The sequence below is a fragment of the Falco punctatus genome (assembly GCF_963210335.1).
Source record: "Falco punctatus genome assembly, chromosome: Z".
Lineage (NCBI taxonomy): Eukaryota > Metazoa > Chordata > Aves > Falconiformes > Falconidae > Falco > Falco punctatus.
Genome location: NC_137586.1, coordinates 19,786,005 through 19,806,232, shown reverse-complemented (window position 1 = coordinate 19,806,232; position 20,228 = coordinate 19,786,005). Strand labels below are relative to the sequence as shown.

The following is a 20,228-nucleotide window of genomic DNA, read 5'->3' as shown; positions in this document are numbered from 1 at the left end:
ACTTAAAGATAGATGTAAGTAGTTCTGAAACAGTGCTATCCATACTATTTATTTTCCTCGATCACTGCATTTACTTTTAGGCACATTTTTTTGACTAACAAACTGCTTTTGTCTCCAGTGTAAAAATTTGGATTTCAAAGCACTGGATGATTAGCAGCTGCATTAATGACCTAATTTATTTTGTACAGCATTATGCTTAATGCTGTCTGTAAGTACAAGTGATACTCAAGCATGTGCTGCTCAGTCAGTAGATAGACCACAATGTTTGGTCTTGCTCTGTTGCAAGCACGGAAACATGATTTTAACCTGAATTGCCCCAGAAGACATTCTTTAAATGTTCGCATGGCCTCATATCTGCGCTGTCTTCCTGAGAATGCAGGACAAAATTTGCCCAAACTATGGTTCACTAACAAACCCACATAAAGTGGAAACCAGCCTATGTCTACAAAATCAGGTTTTAAATACCTTGAAGTTCAAGTCCCAGATCTATTAAGCAGTCCTTGTGTAAAATGAATTATAGCTTGACACGTGTGCCACAGGTCACTAAGTGGAGCACCTGGTAGTCTGATTATTTTGGCAGTGTCACTGGTTCTGCTAGGAGATAGGCAAAGCTTGCAGCTAATGCATACAAATTCAGCTACTACTGATAGTTGCAGTTATGAGGGAGACAGTTCGGAAAGAGATTCTGAATCTGTTGGTTTGCTTTATTAGTGAGATTGAAGTAGTAGATGGAAAACAAGCCCAAAATTCTCTTGCACTCCCAGTTCTTATCAGTAGTGCATCACGCTAATTAGGTATTGAAGATACAATGAAGTCAGCCCTAGGGATGGCGTATTCTCTCAGCCTGGATGAACCTTTCATTGATTGCCTGGGGTGTGTTCACCTTGCTGACTTTATAGCACTTTAAAAAAGTCTGGTTTAAATATGTTTGCATGAAGCTCTCTGTGGTTTGATCTGTAAGTGTTTGTGAGCCTCTGATGAGTGTTTTGCTATATTGCTGGATGCTTTCCAGAAGCTGAGCTAGCTCAGGGATCTCTAATTGCTGTTGGCATGCTAAAGAGTACATACATCGTTATATGATACCAACAAAGATGGTGCTGTAATGATGTTACACATTGGTGAATTCAGGTATTAAAAGTAGAAGAAGCAGAGCAATGCTATTCCCATGGAGACAATAAAACCCCCTTTTTCATAGATGCAGTAATGTGTATGATAACACAAGAAGTTGCTCTGCCTTTCTTTATGCCCTGGTTTATAAGCAGAATCTTTTAAACATCTACAGATGTCATTTTTCCTCTGGTAGCATGAGTAACATTTTAACAACGAAAGATTCTGATAAAGCAAATTATTCCTTCCCGCCATCTCCCTGTTCAGGGACAATCAATTACTGCCTTAAAAATGCTTTCCAGCTAAACTGTTAAGAAGCAGAAAAGCTTGTATGTGTAGATCCTAAATTAACCTAATAATCTTTGATGGTTGGGGTCTCTCAAGAAATTTTGCTGGGCATGTGTTGTATAGTAATCACTGTCTTCTTGCATTTTGTACTTCCTGATTAAATATCTGCATTGCCTATGGTCAAAGATAAAACAGATTGTCCCGTTTCAATGTGGAGGTTTGTGTTTCTGCAGTTGACTCCACAGTACTGTATGCCCTCTGCCTTTTGGCACTGTTTGTTTCAAAGAAGTTATTAACACTTTTTTTCCTCCCTTAGAGTTTAGAATTCTGTTCCCTCAGCTTACAGGGGTTCTGACACTTGCCTTCTTCATCCACAATTGTGTCATCACACTTCTTCAAAATAACAAGAATCAGGAAAATAATGTAAGTAATTTCACAAAACTGTGCTGATTTTTATCTAGATTGCCTGCTTCTTTTGAAGTCAATCCAGGGACTGTAGTAGCTTCAGAAAATGTAACTTGCTCTTGTGATCTGATAAGAAACCAGTTACACATACTTATAACAGATGCATTTCAAATTTATTCAAATGAAAGCTTAGAGGAGCATCTCAGACTTATTTGTGGTCAGGCTGGTATTAAGTGGCCAAATTACACACAAGAGGCAGAAGGCTTGGCAGTGTTGTATGACTAGAAAACCTGACCAATTTTAGAATGAAAAATGCTGGAAAATATTGGGCATAGGACTGATTTTAGCAGAGTTCTGAAAAATAGTGTTGGGGTCTAGATAATACTTTTTCTCAGTTGCTTCAGTAGTTTTGTGTCACAATCCAAGCCAAGGTTCATAGAGAAACCTGACCCTATTTAGAGAATCCTCAAGAGCTGAAGCCTGGATTGGGAACCTTTGTGATATGTAGCCCTTGGACTGGTCCTTTGCCCTTGAAAAAATTATGTGCTGCTCGTCCAGATAGAACTGCATTCTTTCTTAATATCTTCCCATTATAAAATATAAAATGGAGTGAACATAATACAGAGTTAGAGCCCTAGAGTACATTTTTACTGTAATTATTTTGATTATTTAACTTTTGCCTCCCCACTTTCCAGGATTCTTGTCCCACTTCATTAAAATCACAGAATTGCATCTGAGTGGGTTTTGAATGTCTCCAGAGAGCGAGACTCCACAACCTATCTGGGCAGCCTGTTCCAGTGCTCAGTCACCCTCAGAGTAAAGTTGTTGGAACTTCTTGTGTTGCAGTTTGTGCCAGTTGCCCCTTGTCCTGTTGCTGGGCACTACTGAGAAGAGCCTGGCTCCATCCTCTTGACACCCATCCTTACAATATTTGTGTGCGTTGGTAAGATCCCTTCTGTCCACTCATCCAGCCCACACTTTCTGAGCTTACCTATGAGGATGTTATGGGACACAGTGCCAAAAGCCTTGCTGAAGTCAAGGTAGACAACATTCGCTGCTCTCCCCTTCTCTACCCAGCCAGTCATTCCATCATAGATGGCTGTCAGGTTGGTCAGGCATGATTTCCCCTTGGCGAATCCATGCTGGCTGTTCCTGATGACCTTCTTTTCCTCCACATGCTTCGATATGACCTCCAGGATGAGCTGTTCCATCACCTTTCCAGGGATGGAGGTGAGGCTGGCCAACCTGTAGTTTCCCAGGTCCTCCTTGCCCTTTTTGAAGACTGGAGTAACATTTCTCCTCTAGTCCTCAGACATGTCTCCTATCCTCCATGACCTTTCAAAGATGATGGAGAGTGGCTTAGCAATAACATCTGCCAGCTCCCTCAGCACTCCGGAGTGCATCCTATTGGGGCCCATGGATTTGTGGGTGTTAAGTTTTCTTAAGTGATCTCTAACATGATCCTCCTTAACCAAGGGAATGTCTTCCTTTTCCCAGATTTCCTCTCTTGCCTCCAGGGTCTGGGATTCCTGAGGGCTGGCCTTGGCAGTGGAGACTGAAGCAAAGAAGGCATTCAGTAACTCCACCTTCTCTGTGTCCTTCATCACCAGCGCTCCCACCTCATTCAGCAGCAGGCCAACATTTTCCCCAGTCATGCTTTTCCTGCTGAGGTACTTGAAGAAACCCTTCTTGTTGTCCTTGACCTCCCTCACCAGATTTAATTCCAAATGGACCTTATCCTTCCTTGTCACCTCCCTGTATGTTCTCACCATATCCCTATATTCCTCCCAAGTGGCCTGTCCCTTTTCCACATCCCATAAACTTCCTTCTTCTGTCTGAGTTTTGCCAGAAGCTCCTTGCTCATCCATGCAGGCCTCCCACCCCTTTGCATGATTTCTTATTCATAGGGATGCACTGATCTTGGGCTTGGAGGAAGTGATGCTTGAATATTAGCCAGTGCTCTTGTACACCCCTACCTTCTAGGGCCCTAACCCATGGGAATCCTCTAAGCAGGTCCTTGAAGAGGCCAGAGTTAGCTCTTCTGAAGTCCAGGGTTGTAGTCCTACTTATCGCCCTGCTTCCTTCACACAGGATCCTGAACACCACTGTCTCATGGTCCCTGCAGCGAAGGCTGCCCCCAGCCTTCGTATCCTCAACCAGTCCTCCTTTGTGAATACAAGGTCCAGGAGCTTATCTTGCTTGTTGGCTCCTCTATCACCTGTGTCAAAAAGTTACCGCTAATGCTCTGCAGGAGCCTCCTGGACTGTGTGAGCCTAGCTGTGTTGTCTTTTCAGCTGGTATCAGGGAGGTGGAAGTCCCCCATGAGAACCAGGGACTGTGATTGTGAGGCTGCCTCCAATTGTCTGTAGAAGGCCTCATTGACTTCCTCTTCCTGATCAGGTGTCCTGTAGCAAACACCCACAACAGTGTCACCCATGTTGCCCTGCCCCTTAATTTCTACTGGTAAGCTCTCGACTCATTCTGCATCCGCCCCTGGGGACAGCTGATACATTGTGGTTGCTCCTCACAGAAAGAGCAACTCCACAACCTCTCCGTGCTGCCCTGTCTTTCCTAAAAAGTACATAGCCATCCATGGTGGCTTTTCAGTCATGTGAGCTATCCCACCGTGTCTCTGTAATTGCAATGAGATCATGGCCTTTATCTGTAAATAATCTTAGCTATAAAGGTAACTACAATAACATACAAAGATTTTACAATAATAGCTGTATGAAAAAATGATACAGAATCACAGAATCCAAGAATGGTTGAGGTTGGAAGGGACCTCAGTTGTCATCTTGTCCAGCTGGGTCCCCACCCAGTTACCTACACAACACATCAGGTAAAATATATTTGATTATTCAGAGGTGGTCATGCACCAATGCAGTGAAATGACCTTTTACTTTAGTAATCTGCACAGTTAGTTTTTTGTCCCTGTGAACCCAGGCCAGCTTGTGAGTGACCACCTCTGCAAAGGAGTCATTAATCCTCCTCCAGGAAAGATTCTTGGGGTTTATGGGCATCTCTGAAAATAGTTTAAAAACTAAAGAGAGTGTTAGTAAATCTCTGGAGAAAGAAAACAAAGTTTCTTCTCAGTTTTCTTGAGAAAATTTTATGATATGGAAAAGGGCAAGATTTTTCTTTCTCTTTAGCTGTGGCTTTCAAATTCTAAAGGCAGGGTCACTCCACAATCAGCTCTGTATGCATGGGAGGCCTAATACTTCCATGCCACCTTTAAGATATTTCCTGTGGCTTTCCCTGCTTCATTTACATGAGAGCAAGCCGTCAGTAGCACCTGAAATCTTCTCGGCTTGATTTTCTTGTGTTAAGGAGGCAGAAACCACTGCCTGCATTTGAATCAGCTTTTCTGAATGTCCTCCCTGGAGCTTATGTTGAATTTCCAAGTCAACCCTAGTGTGGATCCCAAGCCCCGGGCAAGACTGTCACATTCCAGAAGGGTGTTCAGATTGCATGGAAAAGTTTGTAATGGGAAACCAAATCTGTGCATAGTTCTTCTAGGAGTTTTGTTTGGCTAGAGATTTCCTTCCCTGTTTGTAGCTGTACAGCAGCCTTTCACCTAGGTCTCAAAGTGCTTTGCAAATGTTAATGAAGCACTGATGCTCTTGAAGAGCTAACAGTTTTGTGATTAATTCACTAAGCTGCTGGACTAAGTGGGAGGTTTACATATGTATATAGGTCTCTGTCTTAAGTCAGGGTGTTAAGAGTATTTTTTCCTATGTATTTATATCAAGAAGATGCTTTCTTATATCAGTATTTCATGGATCAACCTGTTAACATGTCACTTCAATCAGAGTTCTGTGAAAAGCCAACAGAACTTGGCAAGCTGGAAAAGTACTGTTTTAGTTATGAACAAAACTTGCTGAAACTAGTGGTCACAAGAACAACTCTTTGGGGAGGTGTAAAAAAGAAAGACAAACAGTAACATTCCTTTTATGGAGTCAGAAATCCAAACCCATAGCAGTTTCCATTCTGGTCACAGGCGTGTATCACTGCCCAAAGTTAAAACGCACATGGGGGGAGGATTCCTCTGGCTGATATTCCAGTATGGTGTGGATGTGAGAAGAGCAGTGCACTAGAGTACACCAAATGTCAGCAGCACAGCCAAGCCCTAAGAGCAGTGTTCAAACTTGAGCTCCCTGTTTCCCATCTCCCACTGCTGTGCCCTGGTATTTTATCAGTGGTTTTGTGTACTGCACAATCAACTGGTTTGGAAACTGATTGCACAGAAAACTGACCTGGCCACAAAATGTGATTAGTTGGAGTTTTTGTTTGGGTTTCTTTTTTTGTGATTCACATCTGTGATCTGGTTCCCTGAGCAGCTCTACGGATGCTACACAAGCCCAGAGCATGATCTACAGGCATGAATATGGTAGTGCTGTCTCCTAACAATCGTTTGTGGACCTACCTGGAGGACAGGCTGAGAGTGGAGAGATGGTTTTTGCCCAGGTGGTAACTGCAGAAGGCATGGAGCTGTGGATGGTTCTTATTTTCTGCAATACTGAAACAGTTTCTGTTGATGCTGCCCTGCCACTGGTTTCTTTTTCCAGCTAAAATTATGTACAGTGTTACGCATCCTGGTGAAGTACTTTTTTGTCACCCAGTTGAATGTTATCACTTGCCCTTAATGCACACACCTTGAACAGGTGAAGTCTGTTTATGATAGGGATCAGAGTCCTGTTACATATTGTAGAGGCAGCATCTCTCTTTTGAGAAGTGACCAATCTGAAATGGGATGATCAAAAGGTACTATTCCTAATGTGGTAATAATTACTAAGCACTGATACAGGCTTATCCATCCAAGAAGCAACTCTACAAACTAGCTTTCACTGTGATACTGAGTTAAAAATGAACTGTTTTCCCTATGGCATGCAAAAGTGAAAACATGACCTGGAAGTTGCCTGTTCTTTTCAGCATTACATTGGAAGTATCTGTAGAGCACAGACACTTAACTGTGCTGCATCCAGTTCTGTGCCACAGGTCCAGCCAGCATCTGGATAGTAAACTATAGATGCGATATAGTATCTTGCACTTTCAGAGTTTTTGTTGTTAGCTTCATCCAATTTACCAGACTCATTCTTTTGTTAGGAGGCAGATTTCTCCTTTCATTCTGCTGCTGCTGGCAGCCTCAGTCAGCCGATTTTCTTCTTCCAGAGGCACTTTTAACACTTCGTTGTGTGCATCTGACCAGAAAAGCCCCTGGTCAGCAATAACTGCAGCTAACACTTGTTCTCCAAGTTCCATCCCAAAATCTGCTGGTTGTTTCAGGTGTACTTGACAAGGGCTTGGCAGGTGGCAAGCTTTGGTCCTTACAGACTGTGACCTGCGTGTTATCTTTGATGCTTCCCTTGCATTCTGATCCCCTAAATACTTCCTTCTTTCAACCATTTTTTTCTACATTTGATTCTTAGATTATAAACTCTCAGTGGGAGGACTGCCCCATTCTTTATGCTTAGGCAGTTTCCACCACAGTCATGTCCATTTTGAGTAGAAACTTCTTAATATAAAAATTAGACAAATGCGATTATTAACATTAATCCTTTTATCTCTCTCCATGTGTTCTTTGGTTTTATCTGGTATTGTGTTGTCTAAGCAGCATTTATAGTCAAGGTCTTTAGGGAGTGAACCCAGGTCTCCTGAAGAGTAATGAACATTAATCAAAAGATGTTCCTGTTACATACACAAACATACACTCTTGTACAAAGATAACTATCTTATATACAGAAGCAGATGTTTGCAAGGGAGATGACATGTTTCAGAAAATAAATTCAGGTTTTCAGGTTGTCTTTATGTCTTGTTGCTTACGGAAATCAAAATCTGGGTGTTCTTTGTATGGTGAGAGCACCTGAAGAAAAAGGTCTATTGTGTTATGTTCTATAAAAATACATTATCAGAATTATTTCAGCACTTAGTTTCAGTACAGATTAAAGTGTGCACCCTCAGGAACTGTCAGAACATGAACTGGTTAGTATAGTCGGAGGTAACAGCACAACAGTTATCTATCCTTAATTAAGTCTAGTCCAAAGGAAACAGTAAGAATTTTGTTTCCAATTGCTTGTCCTCACAACTGCAAGAACTTGTCACAGCAAAAATAGTTTTACAGTTGCTTCTAGATCTTATGTGAGGGCTGAGTTAAATAACAACTGGGATTTATGCATGAGGAATACACCTAAAATACCTAAACACTAATATAAATAGTAATATAAAACAAAATAAAAAACACCTAAAAAGCAAGTGAAAACAGGTTTTTACAGATGATGTGCCTCAAGAGGGTCTTGTGTGCATTTTGAAAAATTTGAAGATGTAGCTGTTATATAAAAACCTGTACAGCTTCTCATGTCACTGAGGAGAGATTCTGGACATCATTTAAAGAAAACGCTATTGCTCAACATCTTACAGAAGTTGATAGTCCTTACTCAGTGACCAGTGCAAGGGGGGTGAGGACCAGAGAAGCATCTTCCAGCTGCATGTAACTGGACAGCAGGAGGAAGTTTGCAGCTGGAAGCGTGCAGCTGTCTAGGGGCACGAGGGCCACACTGGGTTAAGCTTCAACAGTGCATTGTTGTCTGATGAGATGTATCATTGGCCTTTTGCAGGCTGGTGGGGAAAAGGCATCAATCTTCTACCCCAAAAGCACTAGCAACATGAACAGGAGATTCCAGTTCCTTCACTAAAAACTGTCTGCCTTCTGAACTTTGCTTGAAAATGGTAATCTAGCATTATACACTTTCTTCAGGGACCGCCTTGCTCTCGGAAGACCCCAGAAATGTATAGGATGTGCTTCTTTTGTCAAGGAGATAGGGAAATATTTCCATACACAGATGTGAGCAAGTTTTGCCCACGCAGTGAGCTAGCTCAAGGCCATAATTATGATACTGGTCTGGAAGCCATATGGTCCTAATAATTTGGTGCTGTGCCTGAGCTAATAAAACTCACTTCTCAGTCATACAAAAATAGTGTCATGTATTGAAGCTTTACTAGTAATCCTTTAAGAAGCCTGATTATTAGCAACAGCTGAACAAATGGTTTGCTGTAAGGTAATGAGTGTTTTGTAGAGTAACATAAGCTTATACAGAATATAGTTAGTTAATAACAAGAAACAAATGGTTTCCCATTTTATTAAAAATAAAAAAGAATTAATGTAAAAGAACAACCCACTAAGTTTATTGCTATGAGGTTACTCTGATGTATATGTGGATTCCACAGTTTCATAAAGTACTTGAGTAAATTTGCTGCTTATTTCCCAATATAAATATTGCTAAAAGCTTTTATTTATTTTTATGTAGTTGAAAATCTCTTTATATATTAGTTACTTTATAAATATAGTAAAAAATTTCAGAAGTGAACTCTGAAGTTAAGATTTAAATCCATATTTAGGTATATGTAATATAGTTAAATATGGATTTATGACCCTAGCTTTAGCATTTTCTCCTGAAAATCTGTGACTGTTATTTAGCGCATCTGCCTGAGGTGGTTTTAGAAATTCAGTCATAAAGCAGATAGGCAATTTTAAATGAAAGAGTTATTATAAAATACAATGCTAAAGCTAAACGACATATATACCTCTGCCTTTGTGTTTTGTTTGAATTTTGTTTTTATTTTTTGTTTGATGTAGTGGTCTGTTGGCTATGTCTTCCATTATCATGCCATCCATATAAAAGCCTGACATGCTAGTTTCTGGCTTGGAGCCAGTTTGTGTGGATCATCCTCTTAGGTTTCAAAGCGGCATCTTTAAAAATGTCCTTTACATTATATCTGCAGTTGAGTAGGCTGATGTCTGTAATTGTATGCTTTTAGTCCTGACAAGAAATATGGGATTGATGGGCTTTATGTCTTTTAACAGCTGTCTCTGTGTCCCAAGGCTCTTAGCAGGATTTGTGAATGTAGGGAAGTAGAGGGATTTGCTTGTTTGTTAGTTTTAGAAGCTAATGTAGGTTTGTGCATACAGCAATAACATGCTACATCTATTGGCATATCTGTTTCTTCGTGCCTTTTCTGTATGTAGGTAAGATATATAACACTTGTTTAGCTCCACTTTGGGGTATGTTCTTGCAGCTTTCTGATCTGATCCAGGACCAGTCCCGACTCAATTATTGTAATAAGTATAAAAATAATATTAATAAATATAAAAGTATCAGTAATAAATGCAATAGAATTCTCATGAGGTTTTGCTTTTTGCCTGTTTTGGTGTGTCAGTGTTGGCCAAAATAAGATTTTATTTTTCCTCAGGTGAGAGACCTCTCTATTGCGTACTTCCTGGTGGGGTTAACGTATCTGTATGTGGGAATGATAATTTTTGCATCTTTTCCTTCTCCACCACTATCCAAAGAATGCATTGAACAGGTGAGATATTTTACTGCAGTAAATTTAATCCTTTATTAAATATGTATTAAAAAAAGAACTGCTACTGCTTCTTTGCTTCATGACTCACCCTGGGAGACACATCTGTCCTTGACTCTGGTCAGTTGGCTAAAGCCTCATGGGCACTACCACAAGCAGATGAGTAATGCTCGTGTTATCTTACTTATAGTCATGTCTGGTTGCCAGCAGTTCTGTAAAAAACAGTTAATAAATACTCTGTGAAAGTGATGAAGGGACCAAAATGAACAAGTGAACAGTTGAGGCTTTAATGTCTTTAGCTTCTTTAATCCTGAAAAGTTTGTTTAGTTGTGTGTGCAGTGACCAACGCCACTCATTGGAATGGTTTCAGGTTCTTCAGAAAAAGAAATACCATGCAAATGCAAGCTTGTTTAGATAGGAGTCCTCGCTATGGGTAGGCTTGGAGGCTAACTGTATGGTGAGCCTTGCCAGCAGAGTTCTTCAGATAATAACACCACATGAAACACCCTGTGAAGGCTATTAAACTGTTTGCTTATAGGCAAGGCCGATTCCCACATTCTAAATTACTTCAAAGATAGGAGTTATCAACTAGTGATCCATTTTACACCAGATGGTCCATGTCTCTTGCATAATATTTAGCAACAAATCAGCATTTAAAGACTAACTCTGACTGTATGTTAGTTAAAATGAGTACCACTGTTGAACCATTAAATGATTTTTTTAACCATTTGAAATAACCTCATGGGGTGAAAGCCACAGTTTAAGAGTAAGTGACAAGTGATTTTTTTCCCATTTATTTTCTGTGGGTATCCTAGGTACTTACAGAGTCATTTGTGTATTTCCATGATACTTAATTCTTATACTTCTTTTTCAGATGTTCCCACTTGTATTATATGATCCCTTCCTCATTTATACATGATCCAGTTTTACTGATTAAATAATTGGTTTTAATATCTAAATGTGATATGACAGATAATAGGAGCATATGTATCCATCTGCCTAGAAAATCAAGTGGTGCTTCCACAGCCTTTATTATTTGAGGATCTTCAGAATATTAGAAAATAACTTCATCTTTAATGCTAACATGAAAGCTGACATCAGCCCTGTCGTATTAAAAAATCAGTTGGTATTTTATAGGAAGGCAATTGTAAAAGAGAGAGGGTATTTCTTGTTACGGAGTTCAATTAGCATTTGCAGGTGCTTGGTATTTATCCCTGTCTTCCACACAGCTATTAAAAATCAGCAGATACATGTAATCAAGCCACCATTGCTAAGTGTAATGTTATTCCTGTGTTTAGAATTTTCTAGATAACTTTCCCAGTGATGACATCATGTCATTCGTTGCAAGAATATTCCTGCTGTTCCAGATGATGACTGTATACCCACTGTTAGGCTATCTGGCACGAGTTCAGCTGTTAAGACAGTTTTTTGGAAATGCTTACCCAAGGTAAGAAGGCTACTCCTTGACAAGAGCTTGGTGGACCTTGCTTAAGTGGCCTTCCATTGTCAGAAATCTGGCTGAGCTTTTGGGGATTTCCTTTGCTGCATTTCTTTTGGTTTTATTATTTTTTTTATTTTTAATTACCATTGCAGTACATTTCAAAAGCTAATTTCATGATGTTTGTGAAGTCAGGGGGTGAATAGGCATGCAAAATAAACTTGCCTGCAGATGAGGACTGCTACAGCTTGGCAGAGCAGAATCAGGGTAGTCTTTTGGTTTAGCTCTTCATTTTGTCAATAAACAGAAGAATTTTGTCAACACAGTTCTTTTTGTGTTACGCATTTATATGGGGGGGAAATAAGTTGTACAGGAAAAAAATTTTGTTCAGCAGCATTTCATCAAGTACTCTTTAAGCTGTAAAGGACACCCACTCTGGATATTAGTCTTCCAGGGTGCCATATGTGTTTTGTTTGTGCATAATTAGTAATCATCCATCTGTTTTTAAACAGAGCTGATAGCTAAGTGAGTTGTTAGCCGTGTTATCTAGGCTGCTGCTATGCTTACAAAAATAGTTTTTCACATGCTAATTTCAGAGATGAGCCACACCCCTGCATTTGTACACTCTCTGTACTCCAGGGAAGAGCTAATCTAGATTTCCATTTTAGGTGTTGGGGTTTTTTTACATAAAACCTAGGACATTTATTTTTAGAGTATTGTCTGAATTTGTCACAGCTGAGAAGTTGGCATTGATGTCCGAGTTTCTTATTTTATGTTGTGAATTACTGTTGATGGAGGAAAGGAAAAAAATATCCCCAGAAGAAATGTGTATTTCCTCTGTGGCATCAGCAGTAGCGTACAGGTCTGGGAAGACATTTTTGCAAGTTTCAGGTTTCTTCTGGGTCCTAAAATAGCTATGAGGAGGTCTAGAAATTGGATGCCTAAAATTAGGCAGTGAAATAAGTGCCTGCTTTTTTTAATGCTAAATTGTATGCAGTTCAGCTCTGAGGAGATTTTTAGGAACTGCTGCAACTTGCTGTTGGAAGCAAGGCCATTGATTTAAGTGCTAAACATGGATTTCACAGTCACTGGGAAATAGCCATGTCCTTTATATTATGTGGATGTGCCTCTTCCTATCTCCTCCCTCCAGTTACTCCCTGACCAGAATGGTTTTCATTTCCCTCATGCCCTCTCCTAGAACCTACAGCTTCATACCAGTCTCTTCTCAGGTTAATTCCAGCTTGCTGTTTTAAGCCTTTGTGGTATGACAAATGTGATGATGCAAGTACTTGCTTGGTTCTTGTCTCCAGGATGTCCTGTGGGTAGCTTCACTCATTTTTTTTTATTTATTTCTCCTTATAGAGAGGTATTTAAAGTTTCTGAGAAGTCAAAAATGGTTTCTAGGAAGCCACTTAAATTGCTCCAACCTATAGTGATAAGGTAGCACGTTCTGGCTGGCTGTGTCTCCTCCCTCTGTAGTACCCCCAGGTATCTCAAATACAACACAAAAATCGCTCAGCTAACCTCCAGGCTGTGGCTTCTGTGCATTAACCATATTATAACTAAGCTCAGCCCTTAATATTTTTTATGCAGTGGGGACTAACTGAAGACTGTTAGCAAGCACAGGATCTGTCTCTGGGTGGATAGTAAAGGTGTACTACCTGATTGTGAAATTTGTCTTTTGGTGACTAGTTCTCACTGATGAAGGTCCTTCAGTAGCACTGGAGCTATATCCCCTTCCTAGGAAAAATTTCAGTATTCTGAGTTTTTCCCAGAGCTGCTTTTGTGGGGAAGCATTTTGCAAGTACAAAGAAGTAGTTCTTACTGACATAAACTGATGTCTCACTGGAGAGCCTGTTGATCCACTCCGAAGAACCTACCTGGAAATACCATGGCTTTTGTGTAGGAAAATGAGCACTCTACTAGTAGTTGTTTATACTTGAATTCTTTTATTGAAATCTTCAATGTCTGGGGCTAACAATTCTCAGGCAGTAAGACTGACCTGCAGAGACTCAAGCTTTAGCTCTCAGATTTGTGCATAAGGTGTATATATGGAGCGGGATATTCCCAGTCACTTGACTGGAGAAAATGTCTATGTAAGTAGTGAACCAAAAGGATAAAGTAGGAGAAAAAGAGAAGAACATAAAGTGGAGTTCTGTGCAGTTCTTCTAGAAGAATTTTGGAAAAAAAACCCAGCAGTTTCAAGTCTTATATTTTTGTGATTGATTTGTATGATTACATTATTTTTCTGCCTTTTCCTATTTTTATTTTCAGGTTGTGGAAGTGAGGTTTAAGGGTGTGCACTGATGGTATATCCATCCATTTATGCAGCACATTGGGTAGTACAGTATGCTGAATTCATATTGATTGTGCGTTTGATGATCTCTGTTGGCAACCTAGCCTTGTTTAACCCTGTTATACAATGTGCTAAATCACATGTATTTCCATAGGGGCATCCTTCCTATATTAAGTTTCCTTTGCAGCTGAGAGAATGTTATAAAATTACCTTCTGGTTACAAATGTCCAATTATTTATTTTTTTAAAAAAATACCTCCTTTGGTCCAGGTCCCCATTGTAAATCTTTTTTAAGCCCTGGGTTGTTCCATATGGAGGTGCCGCAGGTTTTGCATGAACTGGAAGCTTCCTGGTATTAAAAGCCAAGCTTCTTCATATGAACAGTTGTTTGCAGGTGTGAGTCATAGAATGGTTTGGGTTGGAAGGGAACTTAAAGATCACCTAGTTCCAACCCCCTGCCATGGGCAGGGACACCTTCCACTAGACCAGGTTGCTCCAAGCCCCATCCAGCCTGGCCTTGAACACTGCCAGGGAAGGGGCATCCAGAGCTGCTCTGGGAAACCTGTGCCAGTGCCTCACCATCCTCACAATAAGGAATTTCCTCCTACTATGTAATGTAATTCTGTTCTCCTTCAGTTTAAAGCCAATACCCTGTGTCCTATCACTGCTTGCCCTTGTAAAAAGTCCCTCTCCAGGTATCCATGTGGATACCTGCTGCTGCTGCTATTGATGGAGTTAATGGATAACCATTAAGTTATTAACTGGTGCACTTGGAGTCCTGGTTGCATGTTAAAGCTGGCTGATGACTGAATAGCTTAATTACATACATGCCTACAGGGCTCCAGATAATTCTTATTTCCTAGCAGTTACTGTATTGCTAGATCAATTTGATTCTTTGCTTTAACTCCTTTTTCTTTACTGTTTCTCTGTCACTGGATATGATGAAGCACCAAGGTATTTGCTGTTTTATAGTTCTTAGTCTTGACAATTAGTCTAATCCAATGCAGTTTCTACCAAAAGCATCATCAAGCATCATCTTGTTCCACATCCTGGCTTTTGCTGGTGGGCCAGGGATTATAACTGGATTATAACGAGGAATCCTTTCCTCAACTTCAGGAGAGCTTTTCTTGTCTGAAGACTGATCCCCATGTCCTTTGTCCCACACTTGTTAGATACTTTGCAGTGCTGTTTTCTACTAAGTGCTTTGCTATGCTTATCCATAGTGTATCCTACTAACCTCTAGGTTAACTCACCCTTTCCAAGTTTAAAAGTTTAAGCAGATGATACATAACTGTTTCTTCTCCCTGGTTTCACATCATGGATAATCTGAACAGTGACAGCTTGCTTGTGTGAAGCATACAGGAAATGTGTAGCATCCTCCATCCTGCAGCGATCAGGAGAGCAGAAGCCTCCTGCTTCTAAGGACAAATCTCCTTCCTCTTACAATACCAGTATCAGTCACCCGTGTCTCTGTCTATTTTAAAAACAAGTAAGTGTGTAGGCATGCTGGGCCCAGTCATCTTCTGACAAGTGTCATCACAAAGCATTCAGCCTTTCTGTGCTTCCTACAAAAGGTTTAGGCACAAGCAAAGGAGTCCTAATTCCTTCTTTCATTTTGCAAAATGTATGCTAGTGTACAGGCTACAACACAGAAAGTCATGTACTGGGATAAAAACCAAGGAACTGTTCATTCTCTTCTTCCCTCCCTGGTGGGGTAAAGCAAGTCCAAGATGTCATGTACTGGGAAATTATTTCTTTTCTAGTGAGGTATGTTTGCAATGGCATCATTTAGGGTGACTTAGGGCTAGAGGCATGTGGTTTATATGCTGTTTCTTACGTGACTCTGGATCTTCTTACATGTACAGAAAGCTCACTTTTTTATTATTGTTATTGGCTCTTGGCTACAGTGATACTTGTGACAGAGGTTCTCTTGATTAATTATATGCTGCACTTGAAATGCTGTGTACAGTCATCTGATCAGTTTTTAAAACCTAACATCTTCCCTGTTCTGAGAGGTTAAATAAGCTGATGGAAAGAAATCACTTGGCTTTCCTTAAAGATTGTCCTCCCCTTACTCCATGGTATCCCAGCAGACCTGCCAGTTCTCCCACAGAAGTGTCTTCTAATGCAGTGAATTAATTTCTGCTGTTTGCATGTGTGTTATCTGCCTTTCACCTAGCCTCTGTCTTGCTTGTAACTGCTGTTCTGTAGATTCATAGTCTTTTGATTGATGTCACTTGAGTGAGATTTCCAGGAAGAAAACACATTTTTAGATGCAGTAACCTTCCCCAAATTCTTATTTAAATGATCCTGTTTTGCTTTTTTCCTTGCTTTCCTGTTTCCCTTATTATGCATGTTCACCCTGTGACTCCAGTCTGAGTCCAGCTCTTCTCATGTCTTTGCATCTGACCTCAGGGGATTTAAAAATGTCCCCTGCCCTAGGGTTTGGTTTCAGTTTTCAATATGATTCTTACTTTGCGGGTGCTGAAGTTAATTAGATATATGTGGTCACTGTTGTTCAGTGGTTTAAGTGTAACTACCCCTTCTGCAGGACAGAACTTGACAGAGCAAGCCCTCTAATGATCTTGTGGCATACCAGGTTTTTTCTCGACTCTGTCAGCCTGAGAGGTTAACCTTGCAATGGGGGAAAAAAGCAAGACTAAGGGGAAAGCTTGATTTTATTTTTTTCTGCCTCTTTAATATTATTTTTTTGTGGGATTGCAGGATTTTTGCATGTAAGCAGTGATTCTCTTTATACAAAAGAGCTAGAGTCTTCGTCTGCTCAACTGAGAATATTGAGACTGAGGACAGAATATAAAAGATGAAGCACCACATGCTGCTCTTGGATTGCCATGGATGTGCCTCTTTTGTGAATTACCACCTCCTTGTGGCCTTCCAGCATGTGCCTCAGAGCAGCAGCACTAATCAGGCTGCCCAGGCAGACTGTCCACCCTGACATGGGTGAGCCCATCCTGCTGCCATTGATCATGATGAAGAAGGTTATGCTGCTTAGAAAACAGCTGTGTGCCAGCAGGGTGGTTAGGTAAAGAGGGGCCGCATCTTTTCTGATCTCTAACATCACCTAAATACTTTTCTTCCTGTAGTCATAATAAGCAGAGGTAGTATGGTTATGCCCCTCACAAAATACTGGTGTTTTAACTGCCCTTTTGCAATGTGTGGTGGACATTAATTGTACCATAAACCATTGTCAGGCTAAAACTGAGCAATGTAGAATTGTTAAAATGTCACAGGCTATGAGAAGTGCTTGTCCCTTCTGTAGTACACCTGCATGAAACTTACAGTCCTTTGCATAATACTATGTCAAATGATACAGCTACTAGTAACCTAGTGTTACTAGTAACCTAGATTATCAGATTCTTCTTTATTCAGAAGGACATTTTTTTCCTAAATGATAATGCCCTTTTCTGCATTAAGAATGAGTCTTTTTCCTGTCTTGAACCTGAGATGAACTGTGAATGTCTATGCCTAGGTAAAAGAAGGGGGTTGCAGGTTCAACACTTGTTGTCCCATAACGTGGTTATAGCTTGGGCTGTTTCAAAAGGAGCAAGGATATTCCAGAGGAGAAATACAGTGTACCCTTTTTGCCCTGAAACAGACAGATTTAAATCCTTTTCAGACTTCCTGATTTGGTTACTGTTCTTGAGGATGCTGCTTAATTGTTACAAATAAAACGGCAAAGCGGTACTCTGCAAATACTGAATTGTTTTGGAGTCCAGCACTTTGAGGCAATTGTTTCCAGTTGAGCCAAAACACATTTCCCTCCACCCCAATTATTTTTTCCCAGATCAAGAAGCTGAAAAATGTTTCATTTCACACCAGACATACGCATGCACTTTGGTTTTCAAGTTACAGGACACTAGAATTAATTTTTTTAAAAGCAACAACTTTGAACTATGAAATCACATCTTCTGTTTTAAAGCATGCCAGAATGAAATACTTCAGACTTTTTTCATGTTTTCTGCTAAAATATTCTGAACTGACCCAGATTTGCAAAAACATTTTCTAATTACTAAGCCTGTACTCTTTTTAATCCCTCTTGCTAAAAAATAAATCTCAGGGGAAAAAAGAATGGAAGGAGTGCCATCATTTTCTGTGTTCATAAACTTTTGGCTTCAGTTGTGCTGACAGTAAGATTTGCAATCTGCTGTGTGTGTGGGGAGAGAGGAAGTAATTTTTAATGGCAAATGCTTTTTTGTGAGCAATGTAGTTAATTGGCTTTCCATAGCAGTATTAGAGAAGCAGTAAACATTTGGTCCTTTTTAACTAACAAGTCTGATTCTTGGGATTTTATTTTTTATTCTTGGGGTTTTACCAGGTTTATATCCAATTATGTTTTTGTTAAAGTTTGAGCTGCTGTATTCCCGCTACTATCTTCAGTCTTGGAGGTACACCTCTTGTACCATTGTTAAAATGTCGTGTACAAAAAGATACTATTTCTGTCTTTTTTAAATCAATTTTCAAGAGCAAACATTAGAAATTGTCCATAACTTAAATTATTCCTTTGTGTTTAAATTACCTCCATTCTCCTAAACCTTAATGAGACTGTGGCTCTAATCTTTCTTCCTAACTTGGCAACTGGCAACCAGTCTTTCAGCCATGGAAGTTGTCACTTTTAAAAAGCTTGTTAGTGACATCCTCCATAATACAGATACTTTCTGCAGTTAAAAAAAAATTAGCATTGGCTTACAGTTTTTGTTTAATTTAAGAAATCAAATCCTCCAGAAGAATAAACAAAACCTGTAAGTGTATGTATGTTTCCTCTGTGTCAGTTCTTTTTTCCCTTCATAGAGACAGCTGTGTGACCAAAATATCACAGTTTTTTACTATGTTTCCTGACTTTACCTTATGTTACAATATACCAACATTTCATATTCTCTAGAGAAAATTGATAGTCTCCTGAGTCTCAGCTCTGTTCGTAACTACCCTAAGTTTTGCAGAACAGAAAATATCCATTGTTTTCATTCTTAATGCAAAAAGGAAAGCAAAAGTAAAACATCTGTAAAAATCAATTCAACAGAAAAATTCCAACATAAATAATACACAGGTCATATATTAAATGACATCCAACATTCTAAATGTTTGTCCTCTATCAAAATGCATTAGAGGTCAAATTTTAAGGTGTCATTGCCCTCCTAGTGTTCTGTCTGATGTTTTCTACTTGGTACATCTTTTCCTTTCTTCTGGTTTCTATTACTTCACTTTGAGCAATACAGATCATTCTCTGAACAAGCTAATTCTTTCGTGGGGGAATTAAGTTATGCCGTATTGTTTCTTTGGTATTTGTACATCCATCTGAAATATTTGAGAGCTAAGTACCACGTATGGTGTTTTTCAGAAGAACTGCCAAATTACACATACTTACTCCTTAAGAATATGTTGAGTCAAAACACTAGATATTTAGCTTGGCACTCTTGAATATTCAGTAGATGTTATGTTTGCTGTGAAATTAATTAGCTTTAATAGAGTGAGTCGTGCAAATGGAAACACCATCCATGTTCCAGTTAAATGTTAATGTAAATGAAGGATAATGGTGGTATTTTGTAATAAATGAAGCATAGATTTTAACACTGTTTCTTCACTTCCATGTAGCATTTTCCATGTGCTCATCCTGAATGTAGCAATCGTAGGAGCTGGAGTAGCAATGGCAAGATTTTACCCAAATATAGGAGGTATCATAAGGTGAGTGTTGCTTGCACAATGAACTTACCTGTGCTGTTGCTCCATGTTTGTCTCTTGATGTTGAAAAGGAATAGTATGAGTGCAGGTAATTGTGTCATTGTATTTTGTGAGGCTTATACCTTTTAAGTTGTAAATAATGATATAGCAGCATAGACAATCATCTCTCTTGAAGTTCTGAGAAGCACCTATCTGTAATTGTGCCTCTGTATCTGAGGTGATTTGGATGATTTCCAAGATTTCATTGGGTCTGTATTTGAGGACCTTGTAACTATACCCTTGAAAGAATATGGTGTCCATAGAAAAGCTGCTTGGTTTTTGTGTGGCTTCTCTCAAGTTTTTATTTTGTGTTAAGACCATTTGAAGCTATTTTGAAAGTCTGTAATAAAAATCCAAGAAAACAAGTAACTTCAAAGGGAAGAGTGACATAAAAATTATACTTCTACGTGATATCTTAAATTTACCATGTTACAAAACACCTAGGATTTCTATAATTGAGAAAGATTAGAGGAAGCAATCTAATGAGGTTTATTTTCTACATATTTGTAATAACACCACCATTCATGCCTAGTTTGCATCTTTCCTACAGCAACCAGGAGAGGGAGGTGTTTAAAAATATAGGAATCTGCAATTGTAAAACCAG

General features: G+C 39.6%; 1 protein-coding gene across 11 annotated transcripts in view; it reads left to right on the top strand.

Annotated features, from left to right (window-relative positions):
• The window catches only part of SLC38A9 (solute carrier family 38 member 9), a 78,825-nt gene that overhangs the window by 36,425 nt on the left and 22,172 nt on the right, over window positions 1-20,228 (top strand). For all 11 annotated transcript variants that reach the window (XM_080373110.1, XM_080373106.1, XM_080373109.1 and 8 more), the window contains 4 exons: window positions 1,712-1,818; window positions 10,045-10,158; window positions 11,454-11,602; window positions 19,499-19,588. In XM_080373110.1, coding sequence (XP_080229236.1) covers window positions 1,712-1,818; window positions 10,045-10,158; window positions 11,454-11,602; window positions 19,499-19,588 — 460 coding nt within the window. The remainder of the gene's footprint in view (window positions 1-1,711; window positions 1,819-10,044; window positions 10,159-11,453; window positions 11,603-19,498; window positions 19,589-20,228) is intronic.